General features: G+C 43.3%; 1 protein-coding gene across 2 annotated transcripts; it reads left to right on the top strand.

The window, feature by feature from the left end:
- The first annotated feature begins 35 nt into the window (after positions 1-35).
- Positions 36-16,321, top strand: LOC110520412 (kelch-like protein 9). 2 transcript variants are annotated; one of them, XM_090230188.1, is made up of 10 exons: positions 653-880; positions 1,480-1,533; positions 1,633-1,707; positions 2,014-2,353; positions 2,991-3,123; positions 9,616-9,812; positions 10,169-10,991; positions 11,115-11,228; positions 13,693-13,901; positions 14,377-16,321. In XM_090230188.1, the coding sequence occupies exons 3-10, from the start codon at positions 1,658-1,660 to the stop codon at positions 14,662-14,664; spliced, it is 2,154 nt and encodes a 717-aa protein (XP_090086314.1). In that variant the 5' UTR covers positions 653-880; positions 1,480-1,533; positions 1,633-1,657; the 3' UTR covers positions 14,665-16,321. The 2 variants fall into 2 exon arrangements, with proteins under 2 accessions (XP_021453393.1, XP_090086314.1); XM_021597718.3 differs by lacking the exon at positions 1,633-1,707 and having other exon boundaries at positions 36-880.
- Positions 16,322-18,405: the final 2,084 nt, after the last annotated feature.

Genomic DNA, 18,405 nt, shown 5'->3' with positions numbered 1-18,405 from the left:
ATTGAAGGGATCCTTCCTGATTTTACTTCCTGGCATGGGTACACTCAATGGCTGCCAGTCCACCCATGTCATCATTGACTTGAATTGAGATGCCCTTTTTATTTATTCTTATTTCTGAGAACTACTGTAAAAATAAGTGAGTAAAATATTTTAGATGACTTTATGCCTCTTATCTTTCATTCAGTTTGATTTGATACAAAAAAATGGTGTTTGCTATTTGTTTCCCCGTACAATTGAACTCACATTTCTTTACATACTAATTATTTGAAACATGAGATTATAATTTTAAAATATATAAATTTAAGACACTGTAGTGCCCCATTTGACACTAAAGTACAGTATAGGAGTCTCTGGAGTTTGAAAGGATGAGCAACAAGTCATTGTATACATCTGTCAAAGATGTTGGTTAAATGAAGATGTCCCATCCATTACCATGAAAAAAAAAAAGTCAGTTTTGGTCTGCTTATGGGGGTGGCTCTCCCATAGGCACCAATGCATTAGCAGCTGAGTCTGTTCTGCTTAGTTCATTGTCTGTATATGAACCAGAAACAAATTGCATGTGGGATGTCTCGCTTTCTCTTCCATCTCTGCATCTGTCTTTACAACACCCAATGTGTCAAAATAAGGGTGGGGAGGGTTAAATGAAATGAGCGAGAAAGAGAACTGACACAGGAAGTGACTGAGCTCTCGGTTAGCTGTGAGAAACTGACTGTGCTGCTGTTTACCACGCTCTACATAACGGTTCCACTCTGCATCCAGCTGCTGCAGGAAGACATTTAGTGATCTGTAAAGCATTAAACAGATTGCTGTATGTTTATGTGTGTATGCCGGAAGAAGGCCGTCCGGTTAGGGAGAACCTGTTGAAAATAATCACTTCAAGGTAGGTTCCTTCCTTTCCTCGCATGTTTGTTGATGCAGGTTTAAAGTGTGTACATTTGATATAAAGCACAAAGTCTTGCACAGAAACATCCATGATCCAAAAATAGAATATAAACAGAAATTATGAATATGTAGTGAGGTGGAATTCCAGAGGTTACTGTTAGATGTAAAAAAAAATAAAAACTATTGTAATCCACTAGAAACATCAGAAAATGTGTTGAAGTATTGAAGTTACACCATAGCAACATAAATGTTGTGTGAAGTTACGGGAATGTCTTAACATTTACAGCGTACACGTACATGTATACACTGACACAGAGACAGTATGGTAACGATATGATCAAGAAAGTCCCACATTGCAAACATGCACCTCTAGCCCTGGGCCTGTTCTGATGAAGTGAGTCATACTATACAGCATTGAGTACCAGACAACCTATGTATGAAACAAAGACATACTCAACTGTTTCATTTCCCAAATTGTAGCTTGTTCAGAGTGAAGAGGTTCTGAAAGAGAGAATAGAAAAGTATATTGTACTGATAGACTAAACATCAATTTAATCCTGCCCTGTTTTAGTTTTGTCTCATGTCTCTGTTTCTAAGGAACCTTTCACAGAGGGGCAGCAGGACATCCAGCAAGACACCAACTGAGATGGGGTAGGCTGATCCAAATATTTGTCATTTTTAGGTTTAAGTATTTTGTCAGGGACACAACTTTCACACCACATTCAAAAATTGTATTTTTGTCCCCCCCAGTTTTATAACTGGAATGTGATACCAAATGAGACAACGGTGTGCTTTAGGGCCATGCAGATGCCTCCGAGCAGTCGGGTAGGCTGTTTGGAATGTTTCTCCGATAGGATAATTTTTTAAATTATAATTATGCCCCCACACTTCTAAAACCAAAGTTGCGCCCCTGATTTTTGTATATGAATCAATGTGCGAATTCAAAAGACGAGCCACTGTAAACCTTAATGTAAATGGACAAAAATCCAATATATGCACTTTTCAGCACTGAAGATATGAGTTTATGTGAAAAACAATGTCATAGACAGATTAATGTGATAAAGGGTGGAGTTAATTTATACTGTAGCTGAGGATGATACAGCAGCTCTCAGACCCGTCGTTGTGTTCCAGGGGCAGTGGAGAGGAGAAGGAGAGTGTGCAGGGGAGGTTTCACAGGAGACTGTCTCGTCTGGGGAGCAGAGGCTCTATTAGAGATCCACCCAGACCTCCACCCCAACCTGTCCAACCCTCAGCCACATCTCCGCCCCTAGCCCCGGCCCCAGCTCCAGCCCCGGCCACAGTTGAAAGTCCCACTCCCCCAGCAGCGAAACCTCCAACCCCTACAGCCCCAGCCCCTAAACCCTTGGAGCTTCCCCCGAAACCCACTGATATAAGCCTGAAGCCAAGCCTCCCTCCAAGGCCTCTAACCAGGTGGTTCAGCAGCAATGAGCATGGCACCACAGTCCTACAGGTATAACCCAACCAGCCCTCATACACCAGGCAGAGATATTAAAGTTGTAATAGGGTTATCCCACATAACAAATACTACATTTTACTATAGAATACTATAGTACTTACTATAGAATTTTATAGTAAAATGTAGTAAACTGTAGTATACTGTAAAATACTATACTATACACTGTAGCATCCCTCGATCATGTAGTGCTTATAAATATCATTTTGTGGTATTCTGTAGAATATTATACTACACACGGTCGTATCCCTCGATCGTGTAGTGCTTACTGTAGAATTGTGTTGTATACTGTAGAATACTACACTACACACTGTACTGATACGCACATGTTTAATATGCATATAATCCACCCATTCCCCTCCCCAATATCCATATCCCAATAAATACACTACAGTAAATACTACAGTGTACTACAGTCATATCCACAAAAACACTGCAGTAAATACTACGTATAAAAATATTACAGTATACTATAGTGTTTTTTTCGTAGGATTATTTAGCTGTGAGGGTTGCCAAGATGAAAAAGAATCCTGGGACGATTATTTCAGTAATCTATCTGAATGGTTGCTAACATCATTTAACATGGAGCGGATCGAGACGATTGATGGAAGATGAATCTTATTCTTCCTTCCAGGGGTTTGAGTTGTTCCGTGGTGATGAGACTCTGTGTGATGTCATCCTGGTGCCTGGGGACAGCAGTGACACCTTCCCCGTGCACAGAGTCATTATGGCCTCTGCCAGCAACTACTTCAAAGCCATGTTCACTGGTTAGTCTGTGATAAATTACATTCAAAGAGGGCTTTCAATTTATGCAATATGTCAATATATTTTTATATGTCAAATTATTTCACTGGTGATTGTTTTAAAATGAGAAAAAAAGGAACCCGCCCACTGCTCTTGATAGTATCACTGCTCTTTAATAAGCTTTACATATTGGCCTCACAGCCTTCTCAGAGATTTGGTGAGTTTTTTAAATTAGCACCCTCAACCTAGCCCCACCCACATCCGTTCCACGCATCGAATGGGGTTGGAGTTGAAGGAAAACAAATAAGTGCTACCAAATATAACAATATGCATTTCATAAATATTCTAATAAAGTGTGAACATAAAACACGTCTGTAAACCACAATGTGGACATCGACCTACCAAGCAAGTTTTCATAAATCATTGGGTACAGCGCAAGAAAAATGTCAGAGTAATCTGAAAGCAGCACAACAAGGCTCCACGAAGGAAAAGATGTAGGAGATGCAAGTGGTCAAAGAGGGGACCAGGAACACAGGCCGTGGACACGGAGCTACAGCAGGAATCAGTAATTAACCTCTCCAAAAAAGTCTGACACGCAAATCTCAAGGGCCGCGGCTTTTGTGGCGCAAGGGGTAACGATGCTTCGAGGGTGGCTGTTGTCGGTGTGTGCAGAGGGTCCCTGGTTTGAACCCAGTCTTATCTAAGGGCCTCTCTTTTGTACCTGCATGTGCAGACAAACCATTTGATACGAAAGTAGATCTGTTTATGTTCTTTCGCAAGAAGTCAACTTAAGCACGTGTTTTCTCAAAACACTGTTTCGTGCCTAGAAACTCAACAAAGAACTGGTACCCATTTTAAGCCCAAAAGCAAATTATGGTCCTATGGTTAACAACTCCTCAATTAATACCTCCTCAATTATAGTCGAACAAGATGCCATGTCAGTGTAACAGTTTAGCTTCCGTCCCTCTCCTCGCCCCATACCTGGGCTCGAACCAGGGACCCTCTGCACACACCGACAACAGCCACCCTCGAAGCATCGTTACCCATTGCACCACAAAAGCCTCGGCCCTTGCAGAGCAAGGGGAACAACTATTTCAAGGTCTCAGAGCGAGTGACGTCACCGATTGAAACGCTATTAGTGTGCATCCTGCTAACAAGCTAGCCATTTCACATCGGTTACACTCACCCCCCTTTTGACCTTCCTCTTTTCCGCAGCAACCAGTGATCCGGGTCACGGCACCAATGTAACAGTTTAGCTTCCGTCCCTCTCCTCACCCCGAACCAGTTACCCTCTGCACACACCGACAACAGCCACCCTTGAAGTATCATTACCCATCGCGCCACAAAAGCCAAGGCCCTTGCAGAGCAAGGGGAACAACTACTTCAAGGTCTCAGAGCGAGTGACATCACCGATTGAAACGCTATTAGCGAGCACCCCACTAACTAGCTAGCCATTTCACATCGGTTACATCAGTACATACGAGAAAAACAAACTACATTCAGAAGAACCTCACTAGAACAGAAGAACAGGCACTTAATGAACTAATGAAAGATTAATCTTTGGTTATTAAACCTGCAGACAAGGGGGGGTGCTGTTGTCGTTTTAGACTATGAAAAATACAAAGAAGAGATTCAGAGACAAATCAGCAATGAACGTTTCTATAGAAAACGGAGTGTTGATCCCACACAGGTGTTCCAAAGGGATATATGCTCTAATCTGGAGCCCTATTAAATAACCTTATCTCAAAACCTGAATATGAATATCCTTGCTGCAAATGTGCCATACATCCATGCCTGTACATTTTGTCGAAATTACACAACCCTAAAACACAACAAGGCAATAATCCAGGCAAACCAGTGGTTGCAGGAATAGGCTCAATGCTAGAGCCATTGTCGAACTTCACAGACTCTTTTATTAAAATGAATGTGCAAGCATTGCCATCATATGTGAAAGACTGTAGACTTCATAAACAAGATTTCACTAATAACGGGTTTAACAGAAGACTGTATTTTGGTCACATTAGATGTCGAGAGTCTTACTATTTCAGGTCTGATGATGAACACTATCTCCAAACAAATGGAACATAGATGGACTCCACATTCGCTCCGAGCTATGCTAACCTTTATGTACCGAGGTAAAGACAGTTTCAGGTTGGATATTCAACGGATATACGCGCTTTCAATCCTGAATAGCTTTCAAACCACTTGAGCCACAGACTCCAAATAAGTGTCATGATGTTGGAAAAATTGCGCAGGTCTTATTTTCACTATTTGACCCTTAATTAGCTTTGAAAAGCTAATAAACATGTGGAAATGTGAGCAGCATTTTGTATTCCTAGTTGAATTAGAGAATGTAAACAAAGTACAAACTTTTTTTATATTTGAATTTCAATAGCTCCTTGGTCATGTGACCTACTGACTTCAAACAAGGTTCAGAATGTCCACTGACCACCCTTCTATATTGCACACCCTTGAGTTTGTCCATTTTCATCTCACAAGTTTTTACATTAATGTTTTTAATTTTCTAATTTCAATAGCTCCTTGGTCATGTGACCTACTGACTTCAAACAAGATTCAGAATGTACCCCCCTTGGGCCTACACATTGCATACCCTTTTGTTGTCAATTTTCATCTCACGCGATTTTACATTAATTTGCCTGCTCTGCCCCCATGAAGGACAGTGTCACTCACACACCTATTCACTTGGGACTTCTCCCTGGGGCCTTCCTGACCTCCAGCAGGCCCCCATTGACCTGGTGACCTCTGACTCCAGGCCTCTAGGCCCACACGCCTGCCTGCCCTCTCCTTGGGCCTGAGAGTGTATAGCTTTCTCCCAGGAACTACAGCCCTTCAGGCCTCCACACCTACTCTCCCTACCCGGTCAACACCCCTCTCCCTTAGCATATAGCTTACTCCGTGGAATTACTAAAACATCTATAGTCCTGCTGTCAGGAACCACGTGCACCTGGTAACCCGTAAGTCCCCGCTCCAACATCCATGGCCATGGCCTGAGTGCAATCCTTATCCCGGAGTTACAGATCTTTTTTGCCAACTTCCCTTACCTACATTGTTGTAATATGCCAGAGGCTGTTCCCCTTGGAGACCTGCTGCGGATATGGGTACTGCCCTGCGTGAGATTTGCACCTTCTCCCTCAGATTTTCAAGGGCCAGGGAGAGCTGACCGGACGCCGCAGAAACCGCAAAGCTTTCCAGGGCTTGGGCCCCTCTCTCGGGGCGAACCCATTCCAGGGCGCCCTGCCCTTCACAAAGAAAATAAAACTCTCCCCGGGGCTCCCGCCAGCTTCTCCGGGATCGGTCGTGTTACCATACTGGATGCCTCGTGGCCCCCATCTCAACCAGTCCGTGGACATTCTGAAAGTAATTTGAGGTCAGTAGGTCACATGACCAAGGAGCTATTGAAATTAGAAACATTGAAAAACATAAAAAATTCATGTAGAATTGTGAGAGATGAAATGGACAAACTAAAGGGTGTGCAATGTGTAGGCCCACTGAGTGTACATTCTGAACCTTGTTTGAAGTCAGTAGGTCACATGACCAAGGAGCTATTGAAATTTAAAAAAAAATAATAATAATTTAAAATAGTGTGAGTTGTAAATCGACCCAAAAAAGTGTTTGTCATATGTGTCTATGCCATCGGGTTAGATAGAACCAGTTTCGAAAGTTTTACGAGTAATGGTTAAAGAGCTATTCAAATTTGAAAACTGAGATATGTCACTATGTTGACGGTCCCTAACTGCGGTTGGTGGACGTAAGGAAAACTACAGGCGACTGACTATCCGTTGAATATCCAACCAGAGTCTGTGTTTACCTCGGTCCTTTATGTGGGTCTTTTTGAAGAACGTTTTGTTAATAATGAAAACGAAAATCTATTTTTGAATAAAGTCCTGAAGTGGTATCGATATATTGACGACATTTTTTTGCATATGGGGAGGAACGGGAAAAGAGCTGTCAGACTTTATGGTATTACTCAATAACATTGACCCCAATCGCAAATTCACTATTGAATGTGAGTCTAAACGTGTTCATTACCTCGATATGTGGATTGAGAAATCAAATGGAACCCTGTTTACAGATCTGTATAGAAAAGAAACGGACATAAATAATATTACAGGAGGACCGCTTCCATCCTGAGCCATTAAAAAGAGGACTTCCATGAAGCCCGTTTTTCAGACTGCTCCGTATATGTCACTCCACAGAGGACTATCTAGAAAAAGCAGCGGAGATGCGCAATAGGTTTCTAACACTGAACCTAAACCGGCTGCGCGCGTGCGTTATCATGCATAAATTTATTTTGCCTCCCCCACACGCAGGTTAAAATATCAAAATAAATTCTGAACCAATGACATTCATTTGGGGACAGGTCGAAAAGCATTAAACATGTATGGTAATTTAGCTAGCTAGTTAGCTTGCACTTGCTAGCTAACGTTAATTTGTCCTATCTAGCTAGCTTGCTGTTGCTAGCTAATTTGTCCTGGGAAATAAACATTGAGTTATTTTACCTGAAATGAACAAGGACCTCTACTCCGACAATTAATCCACACATAAAACGGCCAACCGAATCGTTTCTAGTCATCTCTCCTCCTTCCAGGCTTTTTCATCGTTTAACTTATATGGTGATCGCATCTAAACTTTCATTGTATTACCACGACTACTGGCAAAACAGTTTGTCTTTCAACCACCCATGTGGGTATAACCAATGAGGAGATGGCACGCAGGTACCTGCTTCTATAAACCAATGGGATGGGAGAGGCAGGACTTGCAGCAAGATCTGCGTCAGAAATAGGAATGAGTTCTATTTTAGCCCTTGGCATCGCAGACGCTCGTTGGCGCGCTCGAGCAGTGTGGGTGCAATAATTGGATAACATGGATTTCTACATTTATTTTGCAACGCTCGCGCATGCGACGTGTCCGGTTTGGTCAGCATGTTAGAAGAGGCTATTCTCCACAATGTGTGAATGAAGCTCTTAATTTGCCATTGGGGAAAACAGAGATGAACTGCTACAAAAAAAGACCAACTAGAGCTAAAGAACACTCTGTAATGTTCACAACCACATATACTGTACTTTGAACTCGTGAAACGTGGGAGATGCTGTCAAGAAACACTGGCATGTTTAATTATCGGACCCAGCTTTGCCGGCTGAATTTAAGAATACACTACTTGTTGTATATAAGAGAGGTCACAATTTACACAATAAATTGGTCCATGCCAACTGAACTGCCAGCCACAAAAGAAAATCAGACAGGCTCTTTTACGCCCTCTTCTGAATGGCAGCTATAAATGCAGAGGTTGCGCACAGTGCAACAATATGATGAAGTGTGAATATTTCTGCCACCCACATACAGAAAAACGGTTCCAAATAAATGACATTATTACGTGCTCCACCACCCATGTTATCTACATTATTAAATGTCCATGTGGGCTGTGCCATGTAGGTAAAACCTCTTGTTCTCTCAAAGAGAGAATCATTGAACATAAAAGTTCAATTAGGAGAAACGACAGGGATTATCCAGTCGCAGTACATTTTAATGACCTAAAACATGACCTTTCTACCTTTTAGATTTTGTGGCATAGGGAAAGTTTAGATATAAGACAGGGGAGGTGATAGTAATAATACTCTGAGTAAAAGAGAATGTTTTGGGATTTTCACCCTCCAGACATTATTTCCTAAAGGTCTTAATGATGAAATGCCAATGTATGTTATGTTGAAAATTTGAACATGAATTATGCCCCTATTTCAGATTACGCTGACGTTTTTCTTGCGCTGTACCCAATGATTTATGAAAACTTGCTTGGTAGGTCGATATCCTCATTGTGGTTTTACAGACGTGTTTTATGTTCACACTTTATTAGAATATTTATGAAATGCATATTGTTATATTTGGTAGCACTTATTTGTTTTCCTTCGACTTCAACCCCATTCGACGCGTGGAACGAATGTGGGTGGGGCTAGGCCTACATAAGGGTGCTAATTTTAAAAAACTCACCAAAGCTCTAAGGTAGACTGTGAAGGCGATACGTAAAGCTTATTAAAGAGCCTTGATACTATCAAGAGCCTTGTGCAGGTTCCTGCTTTTTTTCTCATTGTATTCAACTGTTACCATGCACCTGCAAAAAAGATAGCTTTAAAAGGCGAGTGCCTTTTAAATTACTGGTGATTGTTTTACAATGTGTGGTGGAGAGGATTTGTCGAGGGCATATGCTCCCAAAGGATCAATGATCCTAAGTATGTAAGATTGTTTCACAGACGAGTTCAGGGCTGAGCTAATAAAGTCTCTCTCTTACTGTACTTGCACTCATCACGTCCACTCAGACCAATCACCATAAAGGGGAAATGTGGTAAGAAACAAATTCCAGACAAGGACACTGACACCTTGACTTAAAACGTCCTCTTTTTACATCTCACTATGTTAAAATATACTTGCACTCTTACACCATTAACTGTAACAGCTTCCACCCTCTATATCTCTCCCTTTTCCTCGCTCCCTCTCTCTAGGGGGTATGAGAGAACAGGATATGAGGGAGATTAAGCTCCATGGGGTGAGTAAAACAGGTCTGAAGAACATCATAGAGTTCATCTACACATCCCGGCTGAGTCTGAGCATGACCAACCTGCAGGACACTCTGGAGGCTGCCAACTTCCTCCAGGTCCTCCCCGTCCTCGGCTTCTGCAACAAGCTGCTCAGCACTGAGGTTAGTGAATCCGGATACCTACTGGTACTGAAACATAAAAAATAAAAAATCATTTTTCATTTAACTAGGCAAGTCAGCTAAGAACAAATTCTTATTTACAATGACGGCCTACCAGTGAACAGTGGGTTAACTGCCTTGTTTAAGGGCAGAACAACAGATTTTTACCTTGTCAGCTCGGGGATTCGATCCAGCAATCTTTCGGGTACTGGCCCAACGCGCTAACCACCTGCCGCCCCACAAACAACAGGCAGGTGGATGGGTGGATTGAAGAGTCACTGGAAAGTTTGGCAGATGTAAAAACAGGAGACCCTTCACAAGTTCATCCAGTCTTGTCTGTTTACCTGTTTGTGTGGCAGATCACCATTGATAACTGTATGGAGGTGGAGCGCATCGCCGGGGACCTGCTCCTGGAGGATGTACAGGCCCACATTGGGAAGTTTGTATGTCAGAACCTGTCAGCATTGCTACAGTCTGGCCACTACCTGCAGCTCTCTCAGCCCAGCCTGGCCAACGCCCTGGCCAGCGACAGCCTCAAGGGCTTCTCTGAGATGGAGCTGTACCGCATCGCCCGCTCCTGGCTGGACCACGACCCCCCCACTCGCCGCTCCGCCGCCTACTCCCTGATGAGCCAGGTCCGCTTCCCCCTCATGACCCCCACTGAGCTGCTCGAGATCTCCCAGGAGGATGAGGGGCACGATGATGGCGGAGCGGCCATGATGCGCTCGGACACGGCCTGCGTCAACCTCCTGCTAGAGGCCAGCAACTACCAGATGATGCCCTTCCTCCAGCCTTCCTTACAGACGGAGCGCACACGCATCCGGTCGGACGCCAAACACCTGCTGGCGCTGGGCGGGGTGATGAAGCAGCAGCTGGTGGTGAGCAGGGAGCTGAGACTGTATGATGAGGAGATCGGCCATTGGAGGGCGCTGAGGCCTATGGAGGTTCCCCGCTACCAGCACGGCGTTGCCCTGCTCGGGGGCTTTCTCTACATCGTAGGCGGCCAGAGCACCTACGACACCAAGGGCAAGACGGCGGTGGACAGCGCCTACCTCTACGACCCGCGCTTCGACCGGTGGTTGCAGGTGGCCTCGCTCAATGAGAAGAGAACCTTCTTCCACCTGAGCACCCTGAAAGGGAAGCTGTATGCTGTTGGGGGCCGGAACGCCTCAGGAGAGATTGGTGAGTCACTAAGTGTACTGGATAGGTTTTTCCTGCAATCTGTTACACAGAAATATCAATAAATTACAAGGGATTATGATCTTTAAGGTGCATGTTGAGTGAATTTGTTTTTTACTCCTTTAGACACCATGGAGTGCTACAACCTTAGAAGGAATGAGTGGACATTCGTGTCTCCCATGGTCGACCCCCACTACGGGCATGCTGGGACAGTCCATGGTGACCTGATGTATGTCTCAGGTGAGTTTCTCAGACCACTGGTAGTTAGATTACAAACTTACCAAACTGTTAAAACCTACAATGTGAAGGCCTGAATTGACTGTGATTGTTGCCCTGATAAAAACAGCTGAGACTGGAGAGGTTATGAGTTAATTAATTCAAACAAAGGCTGTGTTGTTGACATGTTTTAATCGACTCTTGTCAATTAACAGCTTTGATAGACTTTAACAAAACATAGTAGTTCTGGAATGTTCTCATTCTCATCTTGGTCGATTTCTATGTCGGTCTCCTAGCAACTATGAGGGCCAGGAAACACAAAGACCTTTGGTTGAAATGGGTCATACACTTATTTTCCGACGAGGTTAACCACAGCTCTCTGAAAAGCAATTGTGTAAAAGTCTTGCACACAGATAGCCAGAAAACAGCTTATTCTGAACACATGTTTTGAAAGTGCATGTAGAAAATGTATCATTTTTAATCTGCAATCATTTAAACAGTGGTTTAGTAGTTTGAGCCCAAAAAGCAGGTGGATCCCATTGGATGTGTTATGGAACATGTAGAGGAGGGTGTAATGTGCAAAAGAAGCTGGTGGGATGGAATAAATGGAATGTAGTCAAATGTGGTTTCCATATGTTTGATACTGTTCCCTTTATTCCCTTCCAGCCATTACAATGAGCATGTCCTCCTATAGCTCCTCCCACCAGCCTCCTCTGGTAATGGGTTAATGGCATAGACATTGAAACCAGTAGATAGTGATAGCGCTGACGCCATCCATGTATTCCTATGGAAAACTCCCGATTGCGCATAAAGCCGGAAGTATTTGAATTTGAAGCCACCATATTGCTGAATGGGGCAATCAGTGGAGGCTGCTGAGGAGAGGTTGGCTCATAATAATGGCTGGAATGGAGCAAATGGAAACCATGTGTTTGATGTTGTTAATTTGAAAATAAAAGAGAGCCGCACACTTTAGGAGCTCAGATGCAAAAATGTAATTATCAACGTTTCGACAGCCAAGCTGTCTTCATCAGGGTATAATGTTCATCAGGGTATAATGTTCATCAGGGTATAATGTTCATCAGGGTATTTGATGTTTTTAATACCTTTCCATTTATTCTGCTCTAGCCATTACCACGAGCCCATCCTCCCCAAATAAGGTGCCACCAACCTCATGTGGGCTGAATTGCACCAAAAAATTGTAAAGGATCATGGTGAAAGTGGCCCTAGCAAGCAAAGGATCATGGTCAATGTAGTCGTTTTCTTCCTGCCTGAGAGAGTAAACCGGGAGTCTCCTTGTAGCCTGCCAGCCCGTGATTGTTCTGTTTCAGCATGTGGTCCTGTGTGACTACAAATGTAGTAGTCAAGAATGGATCACCATTTAATTAAATATCTCGATTTCTAGCGAATTTTAAAATAATTCACAGTGGGGCTCGAACTTGATCATAATAAACACATTTTAGAGGCCAAAACGGTTGTCTATTTTTTGTGTTTGGCCGTTCTGGCAATCGTAATTTACATAGGCTTTCTAGGGCAGACTAGGGCTTTCGGCACTGCTACATTGCTACACAGTAGCCGACCAGCAGAGCTCGTGACTTCACACTCCAGACCGGAAACTGGGAGCCTGGGTAATGGCCACAGCTCTCTGCAGCTCGCAGCACCAGACCACGTCCTTCCTGTTCAGACCTAAACATTTCTGTTTTTCACATTAATGCTCCTATCCCACTCTACGCTGGTGGTTGACAGTATGTATAGGAAAGCACCTGACCACCGGCTCACAGTTCAGTTCCCTACACCATCAATCTTTCCTTCTCATGGTCCATCCTTCACATTTACTACCAAAGTTACACTGCCTTCCCCTTGAACTCCATGGATCTGTTAAAGTCAGGGGAAGTGAGCTGGAGTCAACGACCTCGGTGGAACTTCACATGATTATGCATAGTATTGACGTCAGACGAAAGCAGCAAGGACACCGATCGTGTGAAACAGTGTGTCTTCCTAATGTTGTGAGATTTTCTGTTGTTTACAGAACACTGGTGCTGTGAGATTAGAATATCAGGGCCTGCTTAGAAAGTAGGAGAAAAAATGAATGGCTGCAGTATTGCCGTTAACATGTATGTATGAGCATATGAGCATATGATGCATGGAATGTTAAGGCCTACTTATATGAATGTATTCTTATTTTACATTTATGTAGTTCTGTCCTTAAGCTGTTCTTGTCTATTAATGCTCTGTATTATGTCCTGTTTAGTGTTTTGTGTGGACCCCAAAAAGAGTAACTGCTGATTTAGCAGTAGCTAATGGGGATCCTAATAAAATCCCAAAATAAAACTCTCTCTGACCATGGTATATGGATTGAAATTAAAATGTTTGTCTTGTTAAAACCATAGTATACTAGTTTGTAGACATAAAATAGTATTTTAGTAAACATGTTGTCATAGTATCTACAGTATCTAACAATGAAACCAATGTCAATTCACTGATCCAACAGGCGGAATCACAGGGGACACGTTCCAGAAGGAGCTGTTGTGTTATGACCCTGAGACTGACGCATGGAGTCGCCGTGCCGACATGATGGAACTGCGTGGCCTACACTGCATGTGCACAGTGGGCGATCGGCTCTATGTGATGGGAGGGAACCACTTCCGAGGCAGCAGCGACTATGATGACGTACTTAACTGTGAATTCTACAGCCCTGAGGTGAAACAAGGCAAAGGCCCTGATTTTGGTCCCAACAATATGATAAGCAATTTTACCACTTTTCCGAAACCTCTAATCCTAACTGTTACTTAAGTCCTGAGTTTGATGATCAGGTAGCCTAGTGGTTAGAGCATTGGGCCAGTAAACAAAAGGTTGCTGGATCAAATCCCCAAGCTGACAAGGTAAAAATCTGTCATTCTGCCCCTGAGCAAGGCCGTTAACCCACTTTTCCCTGGGCGCCAACGACGTGAATGTCGAATAAGGCAGCCCCCTGCACCTCTCTGATTCAGAGGTTGGGTTAAATGCGGAAGTTGAATGTATTCAGTTGTACAACTGACTAGGTATCCTCCTTTCCCTTAAAGTTTAGGAACTTTCTGGGTTGGGTGAAAATTACAACCAAACAAGGAACCAATGGCATTTGGAGAAATGCGGAATTCTGAGAATTCTCATACCTGCGTTTTATATCTTCCCCCAGGTGGACCAGTGGACGGTGGTGGCGGCCATGCCACGAGGCCAGAGTGATGTAGGGGTGGCCGTGCTCCAGGGCCAGATCTACGTGGTTGGGGGCTACTCCTGGAACAGCCGCTGCATGGTGGACATCGTGCAGCGCTACGACCCAGAGAAGGACGAGTGGGACCGGGTGTTCAATGTGCTGGAACCCCTGGGCGGCATCCGGGCCTGCACCATGACTGTGCATCTGCCTGAGGGTGCCGTGGACGACGGCCAGATGCAGGAGTGCCCGCTGGACACTGCCAAGAACTGAAAGCTGAGATCAAGAACATATAGATTTAGCTTCTCTGTGTTTGAGATGCTGGAAAGTGTGACTTTTTTGTGGGAGAAGTGGAAAATGTGCAGTAGAATCACTCGAATAGGTCCCACAAGGGGTTGGAACTGGTTCAGGAAACACAACAGAAAACCGGAAAATAACAAAACATTTCAAAGAACAGAATTGGAACCGGGAATGAAAGTGATCCATACTGTTCCGGAACTGAACCGTTATTTTTTTAAATGCATGACAACCGGTTAATAACGTTATTTTACTTTCCTGGCATTTTTTTTTTGTCCCACAAAAAAATGCAACAAAGTATCTATGGAAAGCCCTCACTCTGCCGCTCTACACACACGAGTTTGTTATCTAACTAGCTCAAGCTTGTTAGCAAGCTAGCTCAAAGGACAGTCAGTTTCTCCATACAAGCCGCTACTCATAGGTATAATTCTGTGGACCTAATTCAGATAATGCATGTCATAACAAGATGCCCAGATCTTCAAGCCTCCTCCTCAACCCTCTCTCCCCACCAGTAAAATATCAGTTGCATCTTCCGTTATAGGCTACATTTCTGTCCATCACGCATGTAAACAACTAGTTTGCCTGTTCTATCCACACTGATTGGTGAAGTAATTTAATGAGCTAAATGTAAAAAAAAAAACGGTTGATTTCACAGGTTAAAAAAGAAACAGGGGCACTGCATTGCAGTGCTAGCTGTGCCACCAGAGACTCTGGGTTCGAGCCCAGGCTCTGTCGCAGCCGGCCGCGACCTGGAGGTCCATGGGGCGATACACAATTGGCCTAGCGTCGTCCGGGCTAGGGAGGGTTTGGCCAGTAGGGATATCCTTGTCCCATCGCGCACTAGAAACTCCTGTGGCGGGCCGTGCGCAGTGCACGCTAGCCAGGTCGCCAGGTGCACGGTGTTTCCTCCGACACATTGGTGCGACTGGCTTCCGGGTTGGATGCGCGCTGTGTTAAGAAGCAGTGCGGCTTGGTTGGGTTGTGTTTTGGAGGACGCATGGCTTTCGACCTTCGTCTCTCCCGAGCCCGTACGGGGGTTGTAGCCATGAGACAAGATCTTAACTACTAACAATTGTATACCACGAAAATTGGAGAGAAAAGGGGGTAAAATTAAAATAAAATAAATAAAAACAGAAAGGAATGATTTAAACCAGTACTTTTTGAGGGGGGGGGGGGTTCAAACCAGTTCAGAACTTTATTTTTCTGGTCAGAACAGTGGAACGGAACAACAACAAAGTGGTTCTCTTCAGAACAATATGATTGGGAAATCATTTTGGTTCAAATCCCTGGGTCTCAGCTATGTAGTTGACTGACTGTACATGTAGTTGACTGACTGTACATGTAGTTGACTGACTGTACATGTAGTTCACTGACTGTACATGTAGTTGACTGACTGTACATGTAGTTGACTGACTGTTTGTTTCCACTCCTTGAGTCTATTTTGTTGGAACTATCGTTGTATCTGAGTGACTTCTGCTATGCTATTTAATGTAGAACACTTATGTTTTTAACTTTGGCATTGTATTTTCAAACTGTAAATGATAGCTTAAATTATGTTTGATTGATAAAATAGTATTTTGTATTTTATATGAATGACTAGTGTATTTTAAGAAATTAAAATGCATACTATGAATCATCCTTTTCAAGTCAAACCAAACACCACACAATCTAACATGTCATCCCACTAACTAGTCTAGAGGGGTTGATTGAGTTGAAGGGATGTGGGTTGAACATGGAGGTCTTTGCATGTTTCAGCTGTGGCCTTGGCACAGTGACATTATCCTTCATCCTCCAGATAAGACAGCAGAGAGGGAGGCCCTAATACCAGACCAAGGTCTACTAACACGTCTGTTATCACAGGGAGATGGAGAGCTTATGAAACTGGAAACAAACTCAATAGACACCTAAACCATCTTTTTAAAACCATCCCATAACAGACATGTCCAGTGTGTTACTCTAGAATCTTGAGCTGTTCAAAATGTCACAAAACCACCTGCAATCACATACATTTGGCAGTTTATGAGAGGATAAAACTACTTCAACATATGCTACTTAAGACCAAACTGATCCTAATGCAGATCCGGATTAGGTTTAAAATCTGGAATAAATGACACAGGGTGAATACAGTGCCGTGCGAAAGTATTCGGCCCCCTTGAACTTTGCGACCTTTTGCCACATTTCAGGCTTCAAACATAAAGATATAAAACTGTATTTTTTTGTGAAGAATCAACAACAAGTGGGACACAATCATGAAGTGGAAGGACATTTATTGGATATTTCAAACTTTTTTAACAAATCAAAAACTGAAAAATTGGGCGTGCAAAATTATTCAGACCCTTTACTTTCAGTGCAGCAAACTCTCTCCAGAAGTTCAGTGAGGATCTCTGAATGATCCAATGTTGACCTAAATGACTAATGATGATAAATACAATCCACCTGTGTGTAATCAAGTCTCCGTATAAATGCACCTGCACTGTGATAGTCTCAGAGGTCCGTTATAAGCGCAGAGAGCATCATGAAGAACAAGGAACACACCAGGCAGGTCCGAGATACTGTTGTGAAGAAGTTTAAAGCCGGATTTGGATACAAAAAGATTTCCCAAGCTTTAAACATCCCAAGGAGCACTGTGCAAGCGATAATATTGAAATGGAAGGAGTATCAGACCACTGCAAATCTACCAAGACCTGGCCGTCCCTCTAAACTTTCAGCTCATACAAGGAGAAGACTGATCAGAGATGCAGCCAAGAGGCCCATGATCACTCTGGATGAACTGCAGAGATCTACAGCTGAGGTGGGAGACTCTGTCCATAGGACAACAATCAGTCGTATATTGCACAAATCTGGCCTTTATGGAAGAGTGGCAAGAAGAAAGCCATTTCTTAAAGATATCCATAAAAAGTGTTGTTTAAAGTTTGCCACAAGCCACCTGGGAGACACACCAAACATGTGGAAGAAGGTGCTCTGGTCAGATGAAACCAAAATTGAACTTTTTGGCAACAATGCAAAACGTTATGTTTGGCGTAAAAGCAACACAGCCGAACACACCATCCCCACTGTCAAACATGGTGGTGGCAGCATCATGGTTTGGGCCTGCTTTTCTTCAGCAGGGACAGGGAAGATGGTTAAAATTGATGGGAAGATGGATGGAGCCAAATACAGGACCATTCTGGAAGAAAACCTGATGGAGTCTGCAAAAGACCTGAGACTGGGACGGAGATTTGTCTTCCAACAAGACAATGATCCAAAACATAAAGCAAAATCTACAATGGAATGGTTCAAAAATAAACATATCCAGGTGTTAGAATGGCCAAGTCAAAGTCCAGACCTGAATCCAATCGAGAATCTGTGGAAAGAACTGAAAACTGCTGTTCACAAATGCTCTCCATCCAACCTCACTGAGCTCGAGCTGTTTTGCAAGGAGGAATGGGAAAACATTTCAGTCTCTCGATGTGCAAAACTGATAGAGACATACCCCAAGCGACTTACAGCTGTAATCGCAGCAAAAGGTGGCGCTACAAAGTATTAACTTAAGGGGGCTGAATAATTTTGAACGCCCAATTTTTCAGTTTTTGATTTGTTAAAAAGGTTTGAAATATCCAATAACTGTCGTTCCACTTCATGATTGTGTCCCACTTGTTGTTGATTCTTTACAAAAAATACAGTTTTATATCTTTATGTTTGAAGCCTGAAATGTGGCAAAAGGTCGCAAAGTTCAAG

Source organism: Oncorhynchus mykiss, chromosome 3 (genome assembly GCF_057628025.1).
Source record: "Oncorhynchus mykiss isolate SJ-2025 chromosome 3, ASM5762802v1, whole genome shotgun sequence".
Lineage (NCBI taxonomy): Eukaryota > Metazoa > Chordata > Actinopteri > Salmoniformes > Salmonidae > Oncorhynchus > Oncorhynchus mykiss.
The sequence above is the reverse complement of the archived record's forward strand: the minus strand, read 5'-3'. Positions and strand labels throughout refer to the sequence as shown.